Raw genomic sequence first — 17,664 nt, forward strand, 5'->3', positions numbered from 1 at the left:
TAGCTTGATTGAGTTTGTTAACCACCTAGATAGACTAAGGAGACTGCTATAATCGATTACCCCATTCCTCAGGACCCTTTATCTCTATTGCTTGCTCGTTTATCGTTTCTGTTAGCTTATGTGTTCTACTCGACCTGCTTGCTTATTACTGCTTAGTTTTGATAGTTGTTTCTCTTTATGCATGTTCATTCCTATTCCGTAGTTTAATCGTTTTTATGCATGTTCGCTTAGGATTGTTAGATAAACAACCCTCTATTCTGCTTGGCTTGACTTAGTATTCTCTAAGCATATCTTGATTGATAGTAAGAGCACCTGATTGGATTGATAACCTCTTATACTGCAATGACATGATAGTATATTAGGGTAATTGATAGTAAAAAATCCTAGTATCAGCAAGCGTAACCAACTGCTTTCCACAAAGTGACTTATGTGCTTCCTCAACTCTGGTCTATAGATGGTGAAGTTTCTTACGGCCTAAGGAACGCAGAATTGGTTTCAGAGCTTTGAGTTTTTTTGCGAAACGGTACATGGCAGATGTAGAATGAAAAAGGACAGGTGTGCTATCCCAAAATTCTTGAACTGTAGGCAAAAAATCTGGCAGTGACGTGATGACATTCGAGAATTTGAATGGTCCGCGTGGTCGAAGAATTTCAGTTCCAAAATTAAACCTGCAACGAAGATGATCTGAGCAGCCCCCTGGCTGAAAAACACAATAAGACTCCGGAAAAGCTCTGTTCCATTCCTCGTTCACCAAAACCCGATCCAATTTTTTGCAAATTAATCCCTCTTCCCTCTTGTTGCACCAAGTGAACAGGGGACCGTGTGAACTCATATCCACCAAAGAACAGTACCTAACTGTTTCTTGAAAATTTCTCATCCCAATGGGAAGAGACAGAGAGATGTCATAGCTTGAATGTTCCTCTCCATCAAGTATTTCATTAGAATCACCTATGATTATCCAAGGTTTATTATGAAACATTGGAGAATCCTGGTGATACTTAAGATCTTCCCACAATTCTTTTCTATCCTCAGCTAGATTAGCCGCATAGACAAAAGAAATAAAGATCTCCGAGGTAGCACCTTCCAACAACACTGAACAAGTTATAAGCTGACCGCTTTTATAAACCGCAGTCACCCTTACATTTTCCCTCCAAACAACCCAAATCCTGCCCCGACGATTAAATTCATAGTTTGACATAGTCGACCAAACTCGAAACACAGAAGATATGATCCGAGAAGCCTTATTTTCTTGAACACGAGTTTCCAGTAAATATCCCATCCTCATAATGTAACCAATATTTAATATCCCATCAATAGTACATTTGAATTTTACATTTGCCAATGGCCAAACATCATAGTAAAAAAGTTCAAGAGATTACACGGATTCGAACACGAGGCGACATGAATTTGAAGCCCTGGCCTCACTAGCCAACTGGTTGAGTATCTCCATTCTATTTTCCAACTTCGTGACTGTTTCGGGTATGATGGATTTTGTGATGAAAGTTGCTTTCTTCAACTGTCTTGCGTTTCTTAGAATGTATGTAGCCACTTCTTTCTCATCTTCTCGTTGCCACTCATATCTTGTCCACACAAATGTCTCTAGATGAAACAATAAACATTCAGGGACACATTTGGGTCGACTCCATTCCCAGCCCACCGGACAATCATCTCTAGCAAATCGATATGGCTGAGAAGAATGCAATTAAAGGACATTAAAATATTTGAAAGTAGAGCACTGGAAAAAAGTAGTTGACTAATGAAATGGCTTACATCGATGAGCTTAAAAATTTGTAATTTGGGAGAACTATCGAGCATGAAGGAAAGTAGATTCCACCACTCATAGCTAAATGTACGAAGCTCCAAAGATAAAAGCTGGTAGAAGATTTTACCAATAGGATACTTAATCTGTGCATGAGGCAACATTGGTACACACACAACAATGTTAACCCAATTACAAATAAACCCCGTGAAAATCTTAAAACTTAAATTTACCTTTAACGGTGATAAGTTTACGGAAAGACGTTTGGCTGAAGTTAGAGATTCCAAAATGTTCTCATTGGCTATTTCAAAAATATCAGAGATTTTGGCCTCCACCAGCTCTGGCGCTTTCTCAATCAAACAAAACTCAAGACCATTAAACCCGTCGATGTTCAAGTATTTCAAAGAAGGAGCATTTATCACGTAGCCTCCAACACCTTCTCCATAGTAATCATCATATATGGTTAGTCTCTGTAATGATGGCACCGCAATAGTATAAGTCACCACATCGATAGTGCTATATCTATGCACGACCAAATCCTCAAGAATAGGGCAGCCGCATAAAAGGTTGCAAACAGATTCTTCATCTTTGAATTGTACTTCGTAAAGGTACAGCTTTCTAAGAGACTTCAAACAAACCAGAGAAGGAAAATCTAAAAGAATGTAATACTTGAGTTTCAAGATTTCAAGTGTATCATTACAACTACACCAAGCACTCGGAAATCTTACATAGCTTTCCTTCAATTGCAATTCCAATCAATAGCCCAACATCCAAAACATCACTCTTATCTTCAATTCTCAAATGCAAACTATCTAGAACCGGAGCGTTATGTGAAATCAAAGATCTGCAAACATTCTCTAAAAATGTATGATGATACTTGGAATCAAACTTGAGATTTGGCACCATCTCCCAAAGAGATTTCCAACTTTTGGACAAAACACTGGTAGCTATGACAGTTTCTGTTGGAAGTGAAGACAATATGTGTAGAAGCAAAGCTTCAGGCAACTCACTAATCCTATCCTCCTTATTTACAATATCTCCATTTCTCAAACCTTCACCACCGATTTTGCTGTTTAAAAGGAAAAATCAAAATAATCAAAGATAAAGATTTTTTGGGTAAGTAGAAATTAAGGTCGGAGCTTACAACTAAGAAAACCTAGAAAGGGATTCGGAGAAAAACATAAACGAAACAAAGAGACATACCGTTGTTGTTCCATTATCGTTAAACAGAGACAACAATTTTGCTACAAATCCTTGAGATTACGAACGCTCCAAACTCAAATGCAAACGCAGCCGATCACACGAATCCTGCTAATGCTTAGATATGATAATGGTGACGAGATTCAGCTTCAAAATTATTCACTTGTGCGTAGAAAGAATCACCTAGATACAAAACCCTAACAGAATGACAACAGTGATCAAATTCATAGAGATTCTGGAGAAGAAAGAAGACAACGGAATCAACACGTGAGAAAATTCGAGACGGAGCGTTTTTCCTATCAAACCAAATCCAAAACAAAAAACATTCACAAGCCCAAAAAAAATTTATTATGTTTGTTTGCTTCCGGCCCAGGCCCAATAAGATAAATAGTTAAACTGAGTTTAGGTCTGAAATCGAAACAGCTCTCATAGCTTCTTCTCAAGTTTCTTCAATTGTTGTTACCCTTCTCCCAAATTCACGACTTTCTTCTGGGTTCGTCGGAAAACTTGAGATTATATCTGTTGTTTTGTTGCGGTTGTAGGAGACTCCGGTCAATTGACATGGGTTTGTTGTTGTGTTCCTTGAGTTGAGTTTTAAGAGGGTTTCTAATCAGAGCTTGAAGAAGAAGAATTGTAGCTTAGTTACGTTTGGGCATTGCAACTTTCTCTTCTCACTCCTTAAATTCAGGTGCTTACTACTTCTCTCATATCACTTGTGCGTTCGGATTCGATTTGGGTTTGTTTGTTTAGTGTTTGTTTTGTGACTGGTTTAATACTTGTTGTAATCTGTGATCATAGAAAAGCATTTGGAGAATGCACTTTGCATCTTTCTCTTTTTGGACAAAGTTGTTGTGGATCCGTTTCTTCTTGTGAACTTGTTACTTTAGCAGAATTTTGGGTTTTATGGGTTTGTGAGCAAAATTGGCTTACTTTAGAGATTAGTATAGATATGAAGGAAGAAGATATCTGTGTAAAATATTGAACGTCGTTAGTATAGAAATGAGATTAGTATCATGAACGTTAGTATAGATATGAGATGGATTAGTATCATGAACGTTAGTATAGATATTCTTTAATCATGTGATATGTTTGGTTTCTCTCTGCAAATATTCAAGCAGATATCTGTGTCTTCTTTTCTAAGTTTTTTTTTTTTGGTAACAATTCTTTTGCAAGTTCCTGTGTCTTCTTTTACTCTAATTTGTTTGCTATACTTTGTAGCATTATTTGGCTTGTTTTTTTTTTCTTTCTCTTATGTGTACAGTTTCTCTTCATTTAATTTGGTAGGTTCTTTACTTACATTGGCTTGTGTCTATTACAATCCAAGTTTGTGGATTTGTGTATGGTTTCTTAGTGATTTGAGTAGATTCTGGAATTAGCGCAGATGTTCAAAGTCTTTCACATTTGAGACTGTTATATTGATGTTTGGAAGGTGTATATTTATGTTTATGGAACTTGATGCTGTGTTGTTTGAAAGTTTCCATTTTTCGTTCTTAATCCATTACAAGTGATTAAAAAACTATGATTTGTTTGCTTACGTTAGGGACTTTGGCCAATATTCTGATTCTTTGTGTTACTATACTCTGCATTGGTTTGCATTTTGTGTCCGTTCAGATTGTTCTTTGGAATAAACCTTTTTTTATCATGTTCTCTTGGTGCTGGATAGTTTATTTATATCCTCTTTGCTCTTGGTGCATGTTCACCATTTAGAGCTGTAGAGTAATCGTTTTAAAGCTCGTAAACCCTAGACTTGGATACACTTCAGTCTAGCCGCGAAGAAGCTTTTCTCTCTGTGAGTTTTCGTTCCTCTCTACTTGTCGTCTCTCTGATTCTCTTCGCTGCTATCTCGTTTGATTATAATTAGGGTTCTTGTGTGTTTTCTCTCATCGTGTGTTCTGCTGCTAGCTCCTGGAATATTCTAAGTTGGTTGTTTTGTTCATTTCTAGTTTTATTGATCTGATATAAAGCGTTTTTTAGAGTCCGTTGATTTGTTGTTTGTTATGCTTTAGTGATTTGTTGAAAGTATCGTCTTTGGAATGAGTATGATTAGAGTTTCGTTGATGAAACTTGTCGTTTATTTAATTGATGTTGATAATATCTTTAACTTGGTTTTTGGTGTGAATTAATTATGAAGTCTTCTATGGTCATCTCATGTACATACCCATTAAATTTCTCAAAGGACATTTCGTTACGTTGATGAAAATAAGTCAAATCACTAATCATTTTTTCTTGGTCAAACCATGCATTCAACTCATTCATTTTTATTCCCAATTATCAGATACAAGGCCCTAAAATAATATCCTCTCATAAGATAACCTAAACTCGATTAGCAAACACATCTATACCGGCCAAAACTCCTGTCAAGCTCAGCAGAGTCTTCTGCTTCGACGGTGATACGATTGAAACCCAGACTATCAGTCATGGCTATGTCTGAGTTTGGCATTGTCTATGCCGTCCATATCATCACTGTCCAATTCGGCTCCGTCGTATCGGTAAAATTTAAACCCTTTAAACCCTTTTGACACTTTTGTTGATCTCTGTATAACGAATTTGGTGATGGGTTTTGTTTATTTTGCAGAAAGTTTGCGAATGTCTTCTACGTAAAGGACCTCTTTCCTCGCGAGACATCTCTCGTTTAGCTGAATCCGATATCAATCATAACCAAGTTAAAGATATTCTTTATCTCTTGATTCAGCATAATTGTGTTCAAGCTTTCTCTATTGAACCACCTGGTTAGTCTCTATGTATCCTTCAACCATGTCATTAGTAGCATAACAAAGAAACAGAGAACTCATATACAGTATTTTGTATGTTTTTGACTTGTAGATGGTTCTGAGAGCAAAGCAATTGTACAATATATTGTGCTATTTAACAACATTTTGCATCGTGTGAGGTATAACAAGTTTTCGAGGATTGTGAATGAAGAACTTGGCTCTGAGGTTTAATCTTGCTTCTTCTTTACTCTGTTCAGTGTTTTGTTTAGTTGGTTTTACGTTTCAAGACTCTAATGCTAATCTTATACTTTTTGATCTATATGTATAGTGCGGCGCAGTTCTTGATGGTTTACTTAGTAACGGTAGGCTTACATTGGGACAGCTAATTGAAAGAGACAGAGGTGAGTCCTGATATCATATGTTCCTCTTATGTTATATTACCACAGTTTACTCTCATCGTAGGCATTGGCTTTTGGACTTTTTGTATCTCCTTATGATTTCAATAATGCTTCAAACGGAATGGATGTTAATCTGTTGTATACGATTTCTTCATACATGATTAGATTCAGGAAAGACGATAGGTTCTGAAGCAATCAGAGATTCTCTTCAGAAATTGGTTGCTGCCCGTTTTGTTGAGCGCATTCCTTCTCCCGAACCTGTTCTTGGTAACAAAGACCAAGAGCCGGCAAAGAAAAGAGGCGCTAAAGCTGCCAAGGTAATTAATTAGGTCTTTCTAGTGTTTGGTATACCTATACATTGTCCAATATATCAGTTTATTATTTATCAGACCTACCAATGCAGCAACATGACTCTCAGTTTTGATTTTTATTCTGTTCGATATTAATAAATCTCTTGGAACTGTGTAGATTCTTAAAGAACCGGAAACCTTGGAAGAACGTGTTGTTGAAGCAGCAACTCCAGTTGACGCAATAAGGTTTCCACTTATATTTGAAGAAGATTTCAATTCTTCTTTAGCAGATGACGATAGCAACATCACTGAGGGGAAGGTATCAGCATTCTAACCATAACCAATCTTGGCTATCTTATAAGCTACATTTCATGATGTTGCACTGAATACCTTTGTTTGTTTCTCATTGAACCGAATATTTTAGCGTAAACAACGTGATGTGGACTCATCAGATCCGAGCAGTAGAGTAATTTGGCGTCCCAATTTTGAGGAGTTCATCCACCGCCTTAGACATAAGGTTAGTTATCCGTGTTTCTCTTTTGAGGTAGTTTGATGAGAGAAAAAGCTCTTCGTTATTGGCATTTGAAATTTTGTTTTTTCTAATCTAGCTTACTGGTTCTTAGCTTTTAACCACTTGTTTCCTTGTTGAAGGCGTGTGTGGAGATCGTGAAAGAGCGCAGGGATGAAGGATGTGCCATTGTCTTGAGGGCAATGTTAGAAGTAGGAAGACCACAGGAGAAGAAGGTGAAAACAGACAATTCGGGTAATATCTGAGTTGCTCACTCATTTTCATACAATATTAACATCATAAAAATATGTTGAAGTTAAAATTGTATTTGGTGTGATTGATTTTGCATTCTCCACCAAAAGTCCACCTACGAAATTCTGTTGAGTAACTGAACTTGCTTTAATCTTTGAAACAGCTCCAATGTCAGTTGGTTCCATTTATGAAGAGGTTATAAAGACAGAAGCAGGTCGCACTATGTTACAAGAGCGAGTTGAAGCATGCCTTGACCAATTGAGTGCTACGTCTTCTTATCTACCAGCATTTGTGACAGAAATGAATGATTCATACATAGTTGGTATAGTACTCCATTCAAAATCTTAGTCAACTGATTCTTGTATCCAAGCTTACATTTAATATTGTTTTGTTATTTGGTATTTGCAGATTTTAAATCCATTATCAGCGTAGCACAGAAAGATGAGGTGTGTATCATATATTTTTCTTTTCCTGATATATTTCTGAAACTGAAAACGAGAGCTTTGGATGTTTCTAGATAGAAGCAGTAGTTATGAGAAGATATGGGAAAGAAGCTTTCAGAATGTTCAGATACTTATCACAGGAAGGGCGTTTTGTTGACACCGATAAGGTTAATGACTGTTCTTTCTGATTCATATAGAAATATCTTCAAGTCATAATGATTTCTTAACTTCATCAATATGTTTTTTTTTTCTGTAAGATTGCTGATGCCGCGCTGACTGAAAAGAAAGACACACCGCAAATCCTTTTGAAGATGTGGAAAGACGGATACTTACATATGCAGGTATTCATAGTTTCGAAACCAAGTCATTTCCAAAACTAAAACGAATTGGTTGATATGAGTGAGATTCATTGTTGTTCTCTTCTGTTCGTTTTTGTAGAAATTGGCGATCACGGGTACGTATGTACCGTTTCTGTTGTGGAAGGTAAACAAGTTGATTGTGACGAGGCAAATGTTAGATGAAATGTATCATGCTTCACTTAACTTGAATCTCAGGTTGGCTCATGAGTTAGAATCCGAAAAAGAGGTTAGTCACACTGCAAATCGATTAACTCAATGGGTTTCAAGCTGGTCAAAATACTAATAAACCTTTTATTGCTTTTGTGGCAGTTGCTGATGTTGCCATCAGATAAACTGGAAGGACCATTAAAGGAGAGAGTGAAAAAGGTCAGAGCCAAGAGGCTGTTACTCTCTTCCACTATGTTTAAACTTGATGATGCGATTATGCTATTTCACGACTTTTAAACTCTTATTTTGAAAATCATTTCTTTATTTTGTTTTAGTCGATTTAGTTCACATTGTCCTCCTACCTATGAAGGTAATTGATATTGTTTCGAGATAAAGGTTTGTTTAGATTCTTTTTACACACTGAACTCATATCGGTTTCTTTCCCTCTTATTCCCTATATTTTATATACTTTAGATTTAGTTTCCGAACTCTTAATCTTTTATCAGAAAACTTTTTATAAGCTCCCTTTCCTTTATTATGGCTGATGAGCTTTGGGATGAATTGCAAAATCTGGTTTCGGTGACCTAGAATTGTTTATTACCCATGAAGCTTAAATTTGTAGAGACTTTGGAAGAAAAAGGAGCATACGAAATAATAGCAAACTATAGTAAGTGGAGATGTGTGATACGGTCTTTTCCATAAATCCAGAAAAGCAAGGTAGCAGCAAAATCCAAGATTTAAGGATAAAAACCGATGAAACAAAAAACAGAGTCTGATAGACAAAAATTCAGTTCCAAAAGTTGATAAGATAAAAGTTTCTTCTACCTCTGAAGAAAGACCTCACTTCTTCTCTTCTTTCTCAGCCTCAGAGGCTCTCTTGGCTCTAGCACCAGCATGTCTCTTGTTCGTGCGCTCAAGACGTATCTTGTCGTACGCCTTGAAGGACTTCATTTCTGAAGTCAGCTTGACGAGCTCCATGATTGGCTTCTCACGTACAATAGGCAAGTAGTCTCCTTGAACTTGGGTAGCATTAGCCAACTCTTCTGGTGTAGAGTCACCAGCCTAACAACACACAAACAAAATCAGAACAAGTAAGAGATCAGTACCAATCCAACAATTGATGAAGAATAATAATGCTTGTAGTCGGATTCCAAAAGCTAAAGTCATTTGTGATTGTGTAGAAGCTCCCAAAAAACACTTATACAACTTCTCCTCCACCCACAATGCTTTGGGAACCATAACAATGCTTGGCTAGCGGTTTTGGACTCAAATATAACAAGATCTTTTGTTTATGATTGAGTATAAGAAAAAGGCTTGTAGTCGGATTACTAAAGCTAAAGTCGTGTGTGATTGTGTAGAAGGTCCCAAAAAACACTTATAGAACTTCTCCCACACCTACAACGCTTTAGGAACCATTACAATGCTTGGCTAGCGGTTTTGGAGTCAAATATAACAAGATCCCTTGTTTATGATTGAGTATAAGAGCTTCTCCCACACCTACAAAGCTTTGGGAACCATTACAATGCTTGACTAGCGGTTTTGGAGTCAAATATAACAAGATCCCTTGTTTATGATTGAGTATAAGAACAAGGCTTGCAGTCGGATTCCTAAAGGTAAAGTCGTGTGTGATTGTGTAGAAGGTCCCAAAAACACTTATAGAACTTCTCCCACACCTACAAAGGTTTAGGAACCATTACAATGCTTGGCTAGCGGGTTTGGAGTCAAATATAACAAGATCCCTTGTTTATGATTGAGTATAAGAGCTTCTCCCACACCTACAAAGCTTTGGGAACCATTACAATGCTTGACTAGCGGTTTTGGAGTCATATATGACAAGATCCCGTGTTAATGATTACGTATAAGAACTAGGCTTGCGGTCGGATTCTGAAAGTTAAATCTGTGTGTGTTTGAGTAGAAGCTCCAAAAACACTTATTAAACTTCTCCCCCACTCATAAACCTTTGGGAACCATTACAAAGCTTGTGTAGCGGTTTTGGAGTCAAATATGACAAGATCCCGTGTTAATGATTACGTATAAGAACTAGGCTTGCGGTCGGATTCTTAAAGTTAAAGCCGTGTGTGATTGTGTAGAAGCTCCAAAAAACACTTATTAAACTTCTCCCCCACTCATAAAGCTTTGGGAACCATTACAAAGCTTGTCAAGCGGTTTTGGAGTCAAATATAACAAGATCCCTTGTTTATGATTGAATATAAGAATAAGGGTTGTAGTCGAATTCCGAAAGCTAAAGTCGTTTATGATTGTGTAGCAGCGCCCAAAAAACACTTATATAATTTCTCCTCCACCCACAATGCTTTGGGAACCATTACAATGCCTGGCTAGCGGTTTTGGAGTCAAATATAACAAGATCCCTTTTTTATGATTGAATATAAGAATAAGGCTTGTAGTTGGATTCCGAAAGCTAAAGTCGTTTGTGATTGTGTAGAAGCTCCCGAGAAACACTTATATAACTTATCCTCCACCCACAATGCTTTGGGAACCATTAAAATGCATTACAATGCTGGGCTAGCGGTTTTGGAGTCAATATAACAAGATCTCTTGTTTATGATGGAGTATAAGAACTTCTCCCACACCTACAAAGCTTTGGGAACCATTACAATGCTTGACTAGCGGTTTTGGAGTCATATATGACAAGATCTCGTGTTAATTATTACGTATTAGAACTAGGCTTGCGGCCGGATTCTGAATGTTAAAGCCGTGTGTGATTGTGTAGAAGCTCCAAAAAACACTTATTGAACTTCCCCCCCACTCATAAAGCTTTGGGAACCATTACAAAGCTTGTCTTGCGGTTTTGAAGTCAAATATAACAAGATCCCTTGTTTAGGATTGAGTATAAGAATAAGGCTTGTACTCGGATTCCGAAAGCTAAAGTCGTTTGTGATTGTGTAGAAGATCCCAAAAAACACATATATAACTTCTCCTCCACCCACAATGCTTTGGGAACCATAACAATGCTTGGCTAGTGGATTTGGACTCAAATATAACAAGATACCTTGTTTATGAATGAGTATAAGAACAAGGCTTGTAGTCGGATTGCTAAAGCGAAAGTCGTGTGTGATTGTGTAGAAGGTCCCAAAAACACTTATAGAACTTCTCCCACACCTACAAAGCTTTAGGAACCATTACAATGCTTGGCTAGCGGTTTTCGAGTCAAGTATAACAAGATCCCTTGTTTATGATTGAGTATAATATCTTTTCCTACACCTACAAAGCTTTGGGAACCATTACAATGCTTGACTAGCGGTTTTGGAGTCATATATGAAAAGATCCCGTGTTAATGATTACGTATAAGTTCTAGGCTTCCGATCCGATTTTAAAAGTTAAAGCCGTGTGTGTTTGTGTAGAAGCTCCAAAAAACACTTACTGAATTCTCCCCCACTCATAAAGCTTTGGGAACCATTACAAAGCTTGTCTAGCGGTTTTGGAGTCAAATATAACAAGATCCCTTGTTTATGATTTAATATAAGAATAAGGATTGTAGTCGGATTCCGAAAGCTAAAGTCGTTTGTGATTGTGTAGAAGATCCCAAAAAACACATATATAACTTCTCCTCCACCCACAATGCTTTGGGAACCATAACAACGCTTGGCTAGCGGATTTGGACTCAAATATAACAAGATCCCTTGTTTATGAATGAGTATAAGAACAAGGCTTGTAGTCGGATTGCTAAAGCGAAAGTCGTGTGTGATTGTGTAGAAGGTCCCAAAAACACTTATAAACCTTCTCCCACACCTACAAAGCTTTAGTAACCATTACAATGCTTGGCTAGCGGGTTTGGAGTCAAGTATAACAAGATCCCTTGTTTATGATTGAGTATAAGTGTTTCTCCCACACCTACAAAGTTTTGGGAACCATTACAATGCTTGACTAGCAGTTTTGGATTCAAATATAACAATATCCCTTGTTTATGATTGAGTACAAGAACAAGGCTTGCAGTCAGATTCCTAAAGCTAAAGACATGTGTGATTGTGTAGAAGGTCCCAAAAACACTTATAGAACTTCTCCCACACCTACAAAGCTTTAGGAACCATTACAAGGCTTGCTAGCGGTTTTGGAGTCAAATATAACAAGATACCTTTTTTATGATTGAGTATTAGAGCTTCTCCCACACCTACAAAGCTTTGGGAACCATTACAAGGATTGACTAGCGGTTTTGGAGTCATATATGACAGATCCCGTGTTAATGATTACGTATAAGAACTAGGCTTGCTGTCGGATTCTGAAAGTTAAAGCCGTATGTGTTTGAGTAGAAGCTCCAAAAAACACTTATTAAACTTCTCCCCCACTCATAAAGCTTTGGGAACCATTACAAAGCTTGTCTAGCGGTTTTGAAGTCAAATATGACAACATTCCGTGTTTATGATTACGTATAAGAAGTAGGCTTGCGGTCGGATTCTGAAAGTTAAAGCCGTGTGTGTTTGTGTAGAAGTTCCAAAAAACACTTATTAAACTTCTTCCCCACTCATAAAGCTTTGGGAACCATTACAAACCTTTTCTAGCGGTTTTGGAGTCAAATATAACAAGATCCCTAGTTTATGATTGAATATAAGAATAAGGCTGGTAGTCGGATTCCGAAAACTAAAGTCGTTTGTGATTGTGTAGAAGATACCAAAAAACACTTATATAACTTCTCCTCAAGCCACAATGCTTCGGGAACCATAACAATGCTTGGCTAGCGGTTTTGGAGTCAAATATAACAAGATCCCTTATTTATGATTGAGTATAAGAACAAGGCTTGTAGTCGGATTCCTAAAGCTAAAGTCGTGTGTGATTGTGTAGAAGGTCCCAAAAAACACTTATAGAACTTCTCCCACACCTACAAAGCTTTAGGAACCATTACAATGCTTGGCTAGCAGTTTTGGAGTCAAATATAACAAGATCCCTTGTTTATGATTGAGTATAAGAGCTTCTCCCACACCTACAAAGCTTTGGGAACCATTACAATGCTTGACTAGCTGTTTTGTAGTCAAATATAACAAGATCCCTTGTTTATGATTGAGTATAAGAACAAGGCTTGAAGTCGGATTCCTAAAGCTAAAGTCGTGTATGATTGTGTAGAAGGTCCCAAATACACTTAAAGAACTTCTCCCACACCTACAAAGCTTTAGGAACCATTACAATGCTTGGCTAGCGGTTTTGGAGTCAAATATAACAAGATCCCTTGTTTATGATTGAGTATAACAGCTTCTCCCACACCTATAAATAGAGGTGTCAAGCGGGCCGATAGCCCGCGGACTTTGTCCAAGTAGCCCACAGCGGGGCGGGCTTGGACATCATTTTTCATGCCCATAAAATAGCCGTCCTCGCGGACAAGCCCAGGCGGATTGCGGGTGTTTGCGGGTTTTGTCCGCGGATTTGCGGGCCGGCCCGCGGACTACAAATATTTAATAAATAAATAATTAATATAAATAAATAAATATTTTTACATAATTCTAAAAATATATATGTGAAATATATGAACATATAACAAAATTTAAAATTATAAGATTTACAAAAAAATTAATTCTAAAAGTTTTTTTTATTGAAAAATTGTTAATTTCATATTTTAAAAATTAATTTTAATTTTTTAATTATTTTTAAAATATTTAAAACTAAGCCCGCGGGCCGGCCCGCTAACCCGTTGGGCTTAGCGGGGCGGGCCTTGACATATTATTTTTGCCCGCGGTCCTAGCGGGCCGGCCCGCCGCGGTCTCATAAATTTAAATGCCCATCGCGGGCCGGCCCAGATGGACGCGGGCCGGCCCGTTTGACACCTCTACCTATAAAGCTTTGGGAACCATTACAATTCTTGACTAGCGGTTTTGGAGTCGTATATCACAGATCCCGTGTTAATGATTACGTATAAGAAGTAGGCTTGCGGTCGGATTCTGAAAGTTAAAGCCGTGTGTGTTTGTGTAGAAGTTCCAAAAAACGATTATTAAACTTCTCCCCCACTCATAAAGCTTTGGGAATCATTACAAAGCTTGTCAAGCGGTTTTGGAGTTAAATATGACAAGATCCCGTGTTAATGATTACTTATAAGAACTAGGCTTGCGGTCGGATTCTGAAAGTTAAAGCCGTGTGTGTCTGTGTACAAGCTCCAAAAAACACTTATTAAACTTCTCCCCCACTCATAAACATTTGGGAACCATTACAAAGCTTGTCTAGGGGTTTTGGAATCAAATATGACAAGATCCCGTGTTAATGATTACGTATAAGAACTAGGCTTGCGGTCGGATTCTGAAAGTTAAAGCAGTGTGTGTTTGAGTTGACGCTCCAAAAAACAGTTATTAAACTTCTCCCCCATTCATAAACCTTTGGGAACCATTACCAAGCTTGTCTAGCGGTTTTGGCGTCAAATATAACAAGATCCCTTGTTTGTGATTGAATATTAGAATAAGGATTGTAGTCGGATTCCGAAAGCTAAAGTCGTTTGTGATTGTGTAGAAGCTCGCAAAAAACACTTATATAACCTCTCCTCCACCCACAATGCTTTGGGAAGCGTTACAATGCCTCGCTAGCGGTTTTGGAGTCAAATATAACAAGATCCCTTGTTTAAGATTGAATATAAGAATAAGGCTTGCGGTCGGATACCTAAAGCTAAAGTCGTGTATGATTATGTAGAAGGTCCCAAAAACACTTATAGAACTTCTCCCACACCTACAAAGCTTTAGGAACCATTACAATGCTTGGCTAGCGGTTTTGGAGTCAAATATAACAAGATCCCTTGTTTAATTTATGATTGAGTATAATAGCTTTTCCTACTCCTACAAAGCTTTGGGAACCATTAGAATGCTTGACTAGCGGTTTTGGAGTCATATATGACAAGATCCCGTGTTAATGATTACGTATAAGATCTAAATAAGTCAAATATTGTTAACTACAGACGGTTGCCTACGATATATATGGAAACGTAAAATTCTACATATTGCAAGTAAGTTTTTGTATTAACTTTCAAACATCTAATATTAATATTTATATAATAAATAAAAATTCTTATTCGTTTATCAACTTTATATATGAAATCAAATGTGTTCCCTTGTTCTTAGAAAAAAATGTTTTAGTTTACAGGCAAAAACCGTTTGGTAGTATAAAAAAAATTCAGATTTTGGTTCGATTAAACATGATGTGAGTCAAATTACTCCTAAGACTACTCTCTCAAATAAGAGATCGTGTGTAATATTTTAGGGTCGAATTTCACTGTAACGCCCCGACCGCTATCTCTCTTAATGGGTCCTACAACCTCTCTCGACCTGTGGGCTCACCCGTATCTGACGGCCGGTCTGCTACTTTCGGGAGGCTTTAGAGACTTGTTTACCGACCCTACAAATCACCACATGATCTTTTCCTGTGTTTTTTCCTCACTCACACAGTTCCGACAATCACTTCCCGGAAGGTCACCCATCCTGAAACTACTACAGCCCAAGCATGTTTAACTTTGGAATTCTCTCAAGACGATTGACCAAAAATATAAGTGCACTTTGGTGACATAGGTGGCCAAATCAATTCTTTTAAACATCTCCGCATGCACCACCATATTCCTGAAACCAGGGTGTTACAATTCACCCCCACTAACAGATCGCAACGTCCTCGTTGCACATCAAGACCGTCACCCCCTATGGTGTGAGCCCTCTTGACTCCACACTCGTCTGGATTCGGCTCTGATACCACTTGTAACGCCCCGACCGTCCCTACCAGTGGGCACCACATTCTCTCTCGGGCCCATGGGCCCATTCCTGTCCGACGGACGGTCCGCTACGTCTGTAAGGCTTTAAAGACTTGTTTACTGACCCTACAAATCACCACATGATATTTCCCTGTGTTTTGTCCTCACTCACACAATTCCGACAATCACTTTCCGGAAGGTCACCCATCCTGAAACTACTCCAGCCCAAGCACGCTTAACTGTGGAGTTTTCTCAGGACAGTTGACCGAAAAGATAAGTGCACATTGGTGACATAGGTGGCCAAATCAATTCTTTTAACCCTCTCTACATGCACCACCATATTCCTGAAATCGGGGTGTTACAAGTATAAATGTTTTCAAAATATTTCCAGACAAGCAACCACATTTTATTTTATAAAACGTAGCAATTTGGCAAATGATACTTTTTTGCAATAGTTTTTAATATATAATTACACATTTCTGTTATAAAAATATGACAGTTAAAATTAGAAAATAATTTTAAAATAAAAACTAGTTCAAATTTTTGCTATGATGTGGTTTTCTATATTAATTTATTTATTTTGTTGATTTAACGAAATATTTTGGTTATTGACATTTTAATATTGTTTTCTTAAGTTATTTTCATCATTTGCAGTTAACATTTGCTAGAACAATAACTATCTGTGAACTAATCCTACATTCTATTACATCGAATTTCTAGGTAGGTCTCTTACATCCTTGACGTTATATTTCATATCACCACAAGTAATAAAAGTTAAATATATTTCTTAACTTAGATATAAAATTATAGTCCTAGTAAATTAAATAAGAATCTTTTTTAAAAAAAATCTTATAAACCAAAATTTAAGACATTTACCTAAGAATTATCCTTAAATGTATAGTTATAAATAATAAATGTTGTATTGAAAATATAATAATTTACATATGAAACCATTATTTTAAAACATTACTCCCTCTGTTTCAGTTTAGTTGTCGTTTTAGAATTTAAATTTTGTTTTATAATAGTTGTCGTTTAAGATTTTCAATGCAGATTTTTGGAAAAACTTCATGTTTTCTCTCTACTACTTTATTGTTTTTGCCTAGAAAAAAATTCTAAAGAATATTAATAAAGGAAAAAACAAAACAGTTGGTTTTCTTAATTTGTATGAGAAAATCTTAAATGACATGTAATTCAAAACGGAAGGAGTATTGTTTACTTGAATTTCATTTATAACAAAATAAAACGTTTATTAAAACAATAATTCTTTCGTAACATATTAATTCATAAAAATATATTTAAATATGAAACTATGTAGTTACCTACTTCATTGCACAATAATTCTTTTGATATATTTTTTTTTCGATACTATTATATCATACATAAAGAATGAAGACAATTATTTTGTTTTTAACTTTTCTGGTCCTTTTTTCCTCATGTAAGTCTAAATCTATTTAATTGGGATCTTATGTAAAATATATTTTGGAAATTTTATAGGTACATCAATAATTATTCAAAAAGCTAATTTAGACGAGAGAACATCTCTTGACAATCCATTAGCGAGCCCTTCAATGGATCAAATGCTAGTGGATATACATCTTGGACAGTCTCTTCGTCAAGGCGTAATGGGTTTTTGTTATGACTGCGGAAAAGCTTGTTTTAGAAGGGGTAAGTATATTCGTAGTTGTACAAGATTTAAATGTCGTTGCAGTATTAGTGACATTAAATAAGACTTCATAATTTTCTTGTAAAAATTATAATAAAATTATCGTATTTAATATTCTTCTATGGTTTTGCTTTACCGTATTGAACATAGATAAGAGGCTGAAAGTTATGCACACGACATGATATTTGTGCTACTTATTAGTGTAAAATAAATTGACTTACTTAGCTTAGGAGAAGATAAATTAATTTTTCTTCTAGAGTTTTTGCTAGGT

The 17,664-nt window shown here is 36.7% G+C and overlaps 3 protein-coding genes across 5 annotated transcripts; 2 read left to right on the top strand and 1 right to left on the bottom strand.

The window, feature by feature from the left end:
* Positions 1 to 1,296: 1,296 nt before the first annotated feature.
* Positions 1,297 to 4,185, bottom strand: LOC110227143 (FBD-associated F-box protein At3g49020-like). The gene is given in 5 exon segments (XM_021020490.1): positions 1,297 to 1,687; positions 1,771 to 1,905; positions 1,993 to 2,488; positions 2,490 to 2,828; positions 2,963 to 4,185. Coding segments are annotated over 5 exon segments (1,296 nt in total). The 5' UTR covers positions 2,977 to 4,185; the 3' UTR covers positions 1,297 to 1,375.
* Positions 4,186 to 4,340: 155 nt separating this feature from the next.
* LOC9310627 (DNA-directed RNA polymerase III subunit rpc3) lies at positions 4,341 to 8,496 on the top strand. Of its 3 annotated transcripts, none has more exons than XM_021023288.1 (16): positions 4,341 to 4,388; positions 4,667 to 4,748; positions 5,235 to 5,448; positions 5,535 to 5,688; positions 5,783 to 5,895; positions 5,999 to 6,071; positions 6,234 to 6,385; positions 6,537 to 6,677; positions 6,783 to 6,875; positions 7,010 to 7,121; positions 7,282 to 7,440; positions 7,527 to 7,564; positions 7,636 to 7,728; positions 7,819 to 7,902; positions 8,000 to 8,146; positions 8,230 to 8,496. In XM_021023288.1, the coding sequence occupies exons 3-16, from the start codon at positions 5,377 to 5,379 to the stop codon at positions 8,362 to 8,364; spliced, it is 1,566 nt and encodes a 521-aa protein (XP_020878947.1). In that variant the 5' UTR covers positions 4,341 to 4,388; positions 4,667 to 4,748; positions 5,235 to 5,376; the 3' UTR covers positions 8,365 to 8,496. The 3 variants fall into 3 exon arrangements, with proteins under 3 accessions (XP_020878947.1, XP_020878949.1, XP_002872419.1); XM_021023290.1 differs by lacking the exon at positions 4,341 to 4,388 and having other exon boundaries at positions 4,444 to 4,748; positions 8,000 to 8,044; positions 8,116 to 8,146; positions 8,230 to 8,321; XM_002872373.2 differs by lacking the exon at positions 4,341 to 4,388 and having other exon boundaries at positions 4,446 to 4,748.
* An 8,620-nt stretch (positions 8,497 to 17,116) lies between these two features.
* LOC9310628 (defensin-like protein 210) lies at positions 17,117 to 17,538 on the top strand. The gene is made up of 2 exons (XM_002872374.2): positions 17,117 to 17,165; positions 17,225 to 17,538. The coding sequence occupies exons 1-2, from the start codon at positions 17,117 to 17,119 to the stop codon at positions 17,455 to 17,457; spliced, it is 282 nt and encodes a 93-aa protein (XP_002872420.2). The 3' UTR covers positions 17,458 to 17,538.
* Positions 17,539 to 17,664: the final 126 nt, after the last annotated feature.

This window comes from Arabidopsis lyrata, assembly GCF_000004255.2.
Source record: "Arabidopsis lyrata subsp. lyrata unplaced genomic scaffold ARALYscaffold_6, whole genome shotgun sequence".
Classification (NCBI taxonomy): domain Eukaryota; kingdom Viridiplantae; phylum Streptophyta; class Magnoliopsida; order Brassicales; family Brassicaceae; genus Arabidopsis; species Arabidopsis lyrata.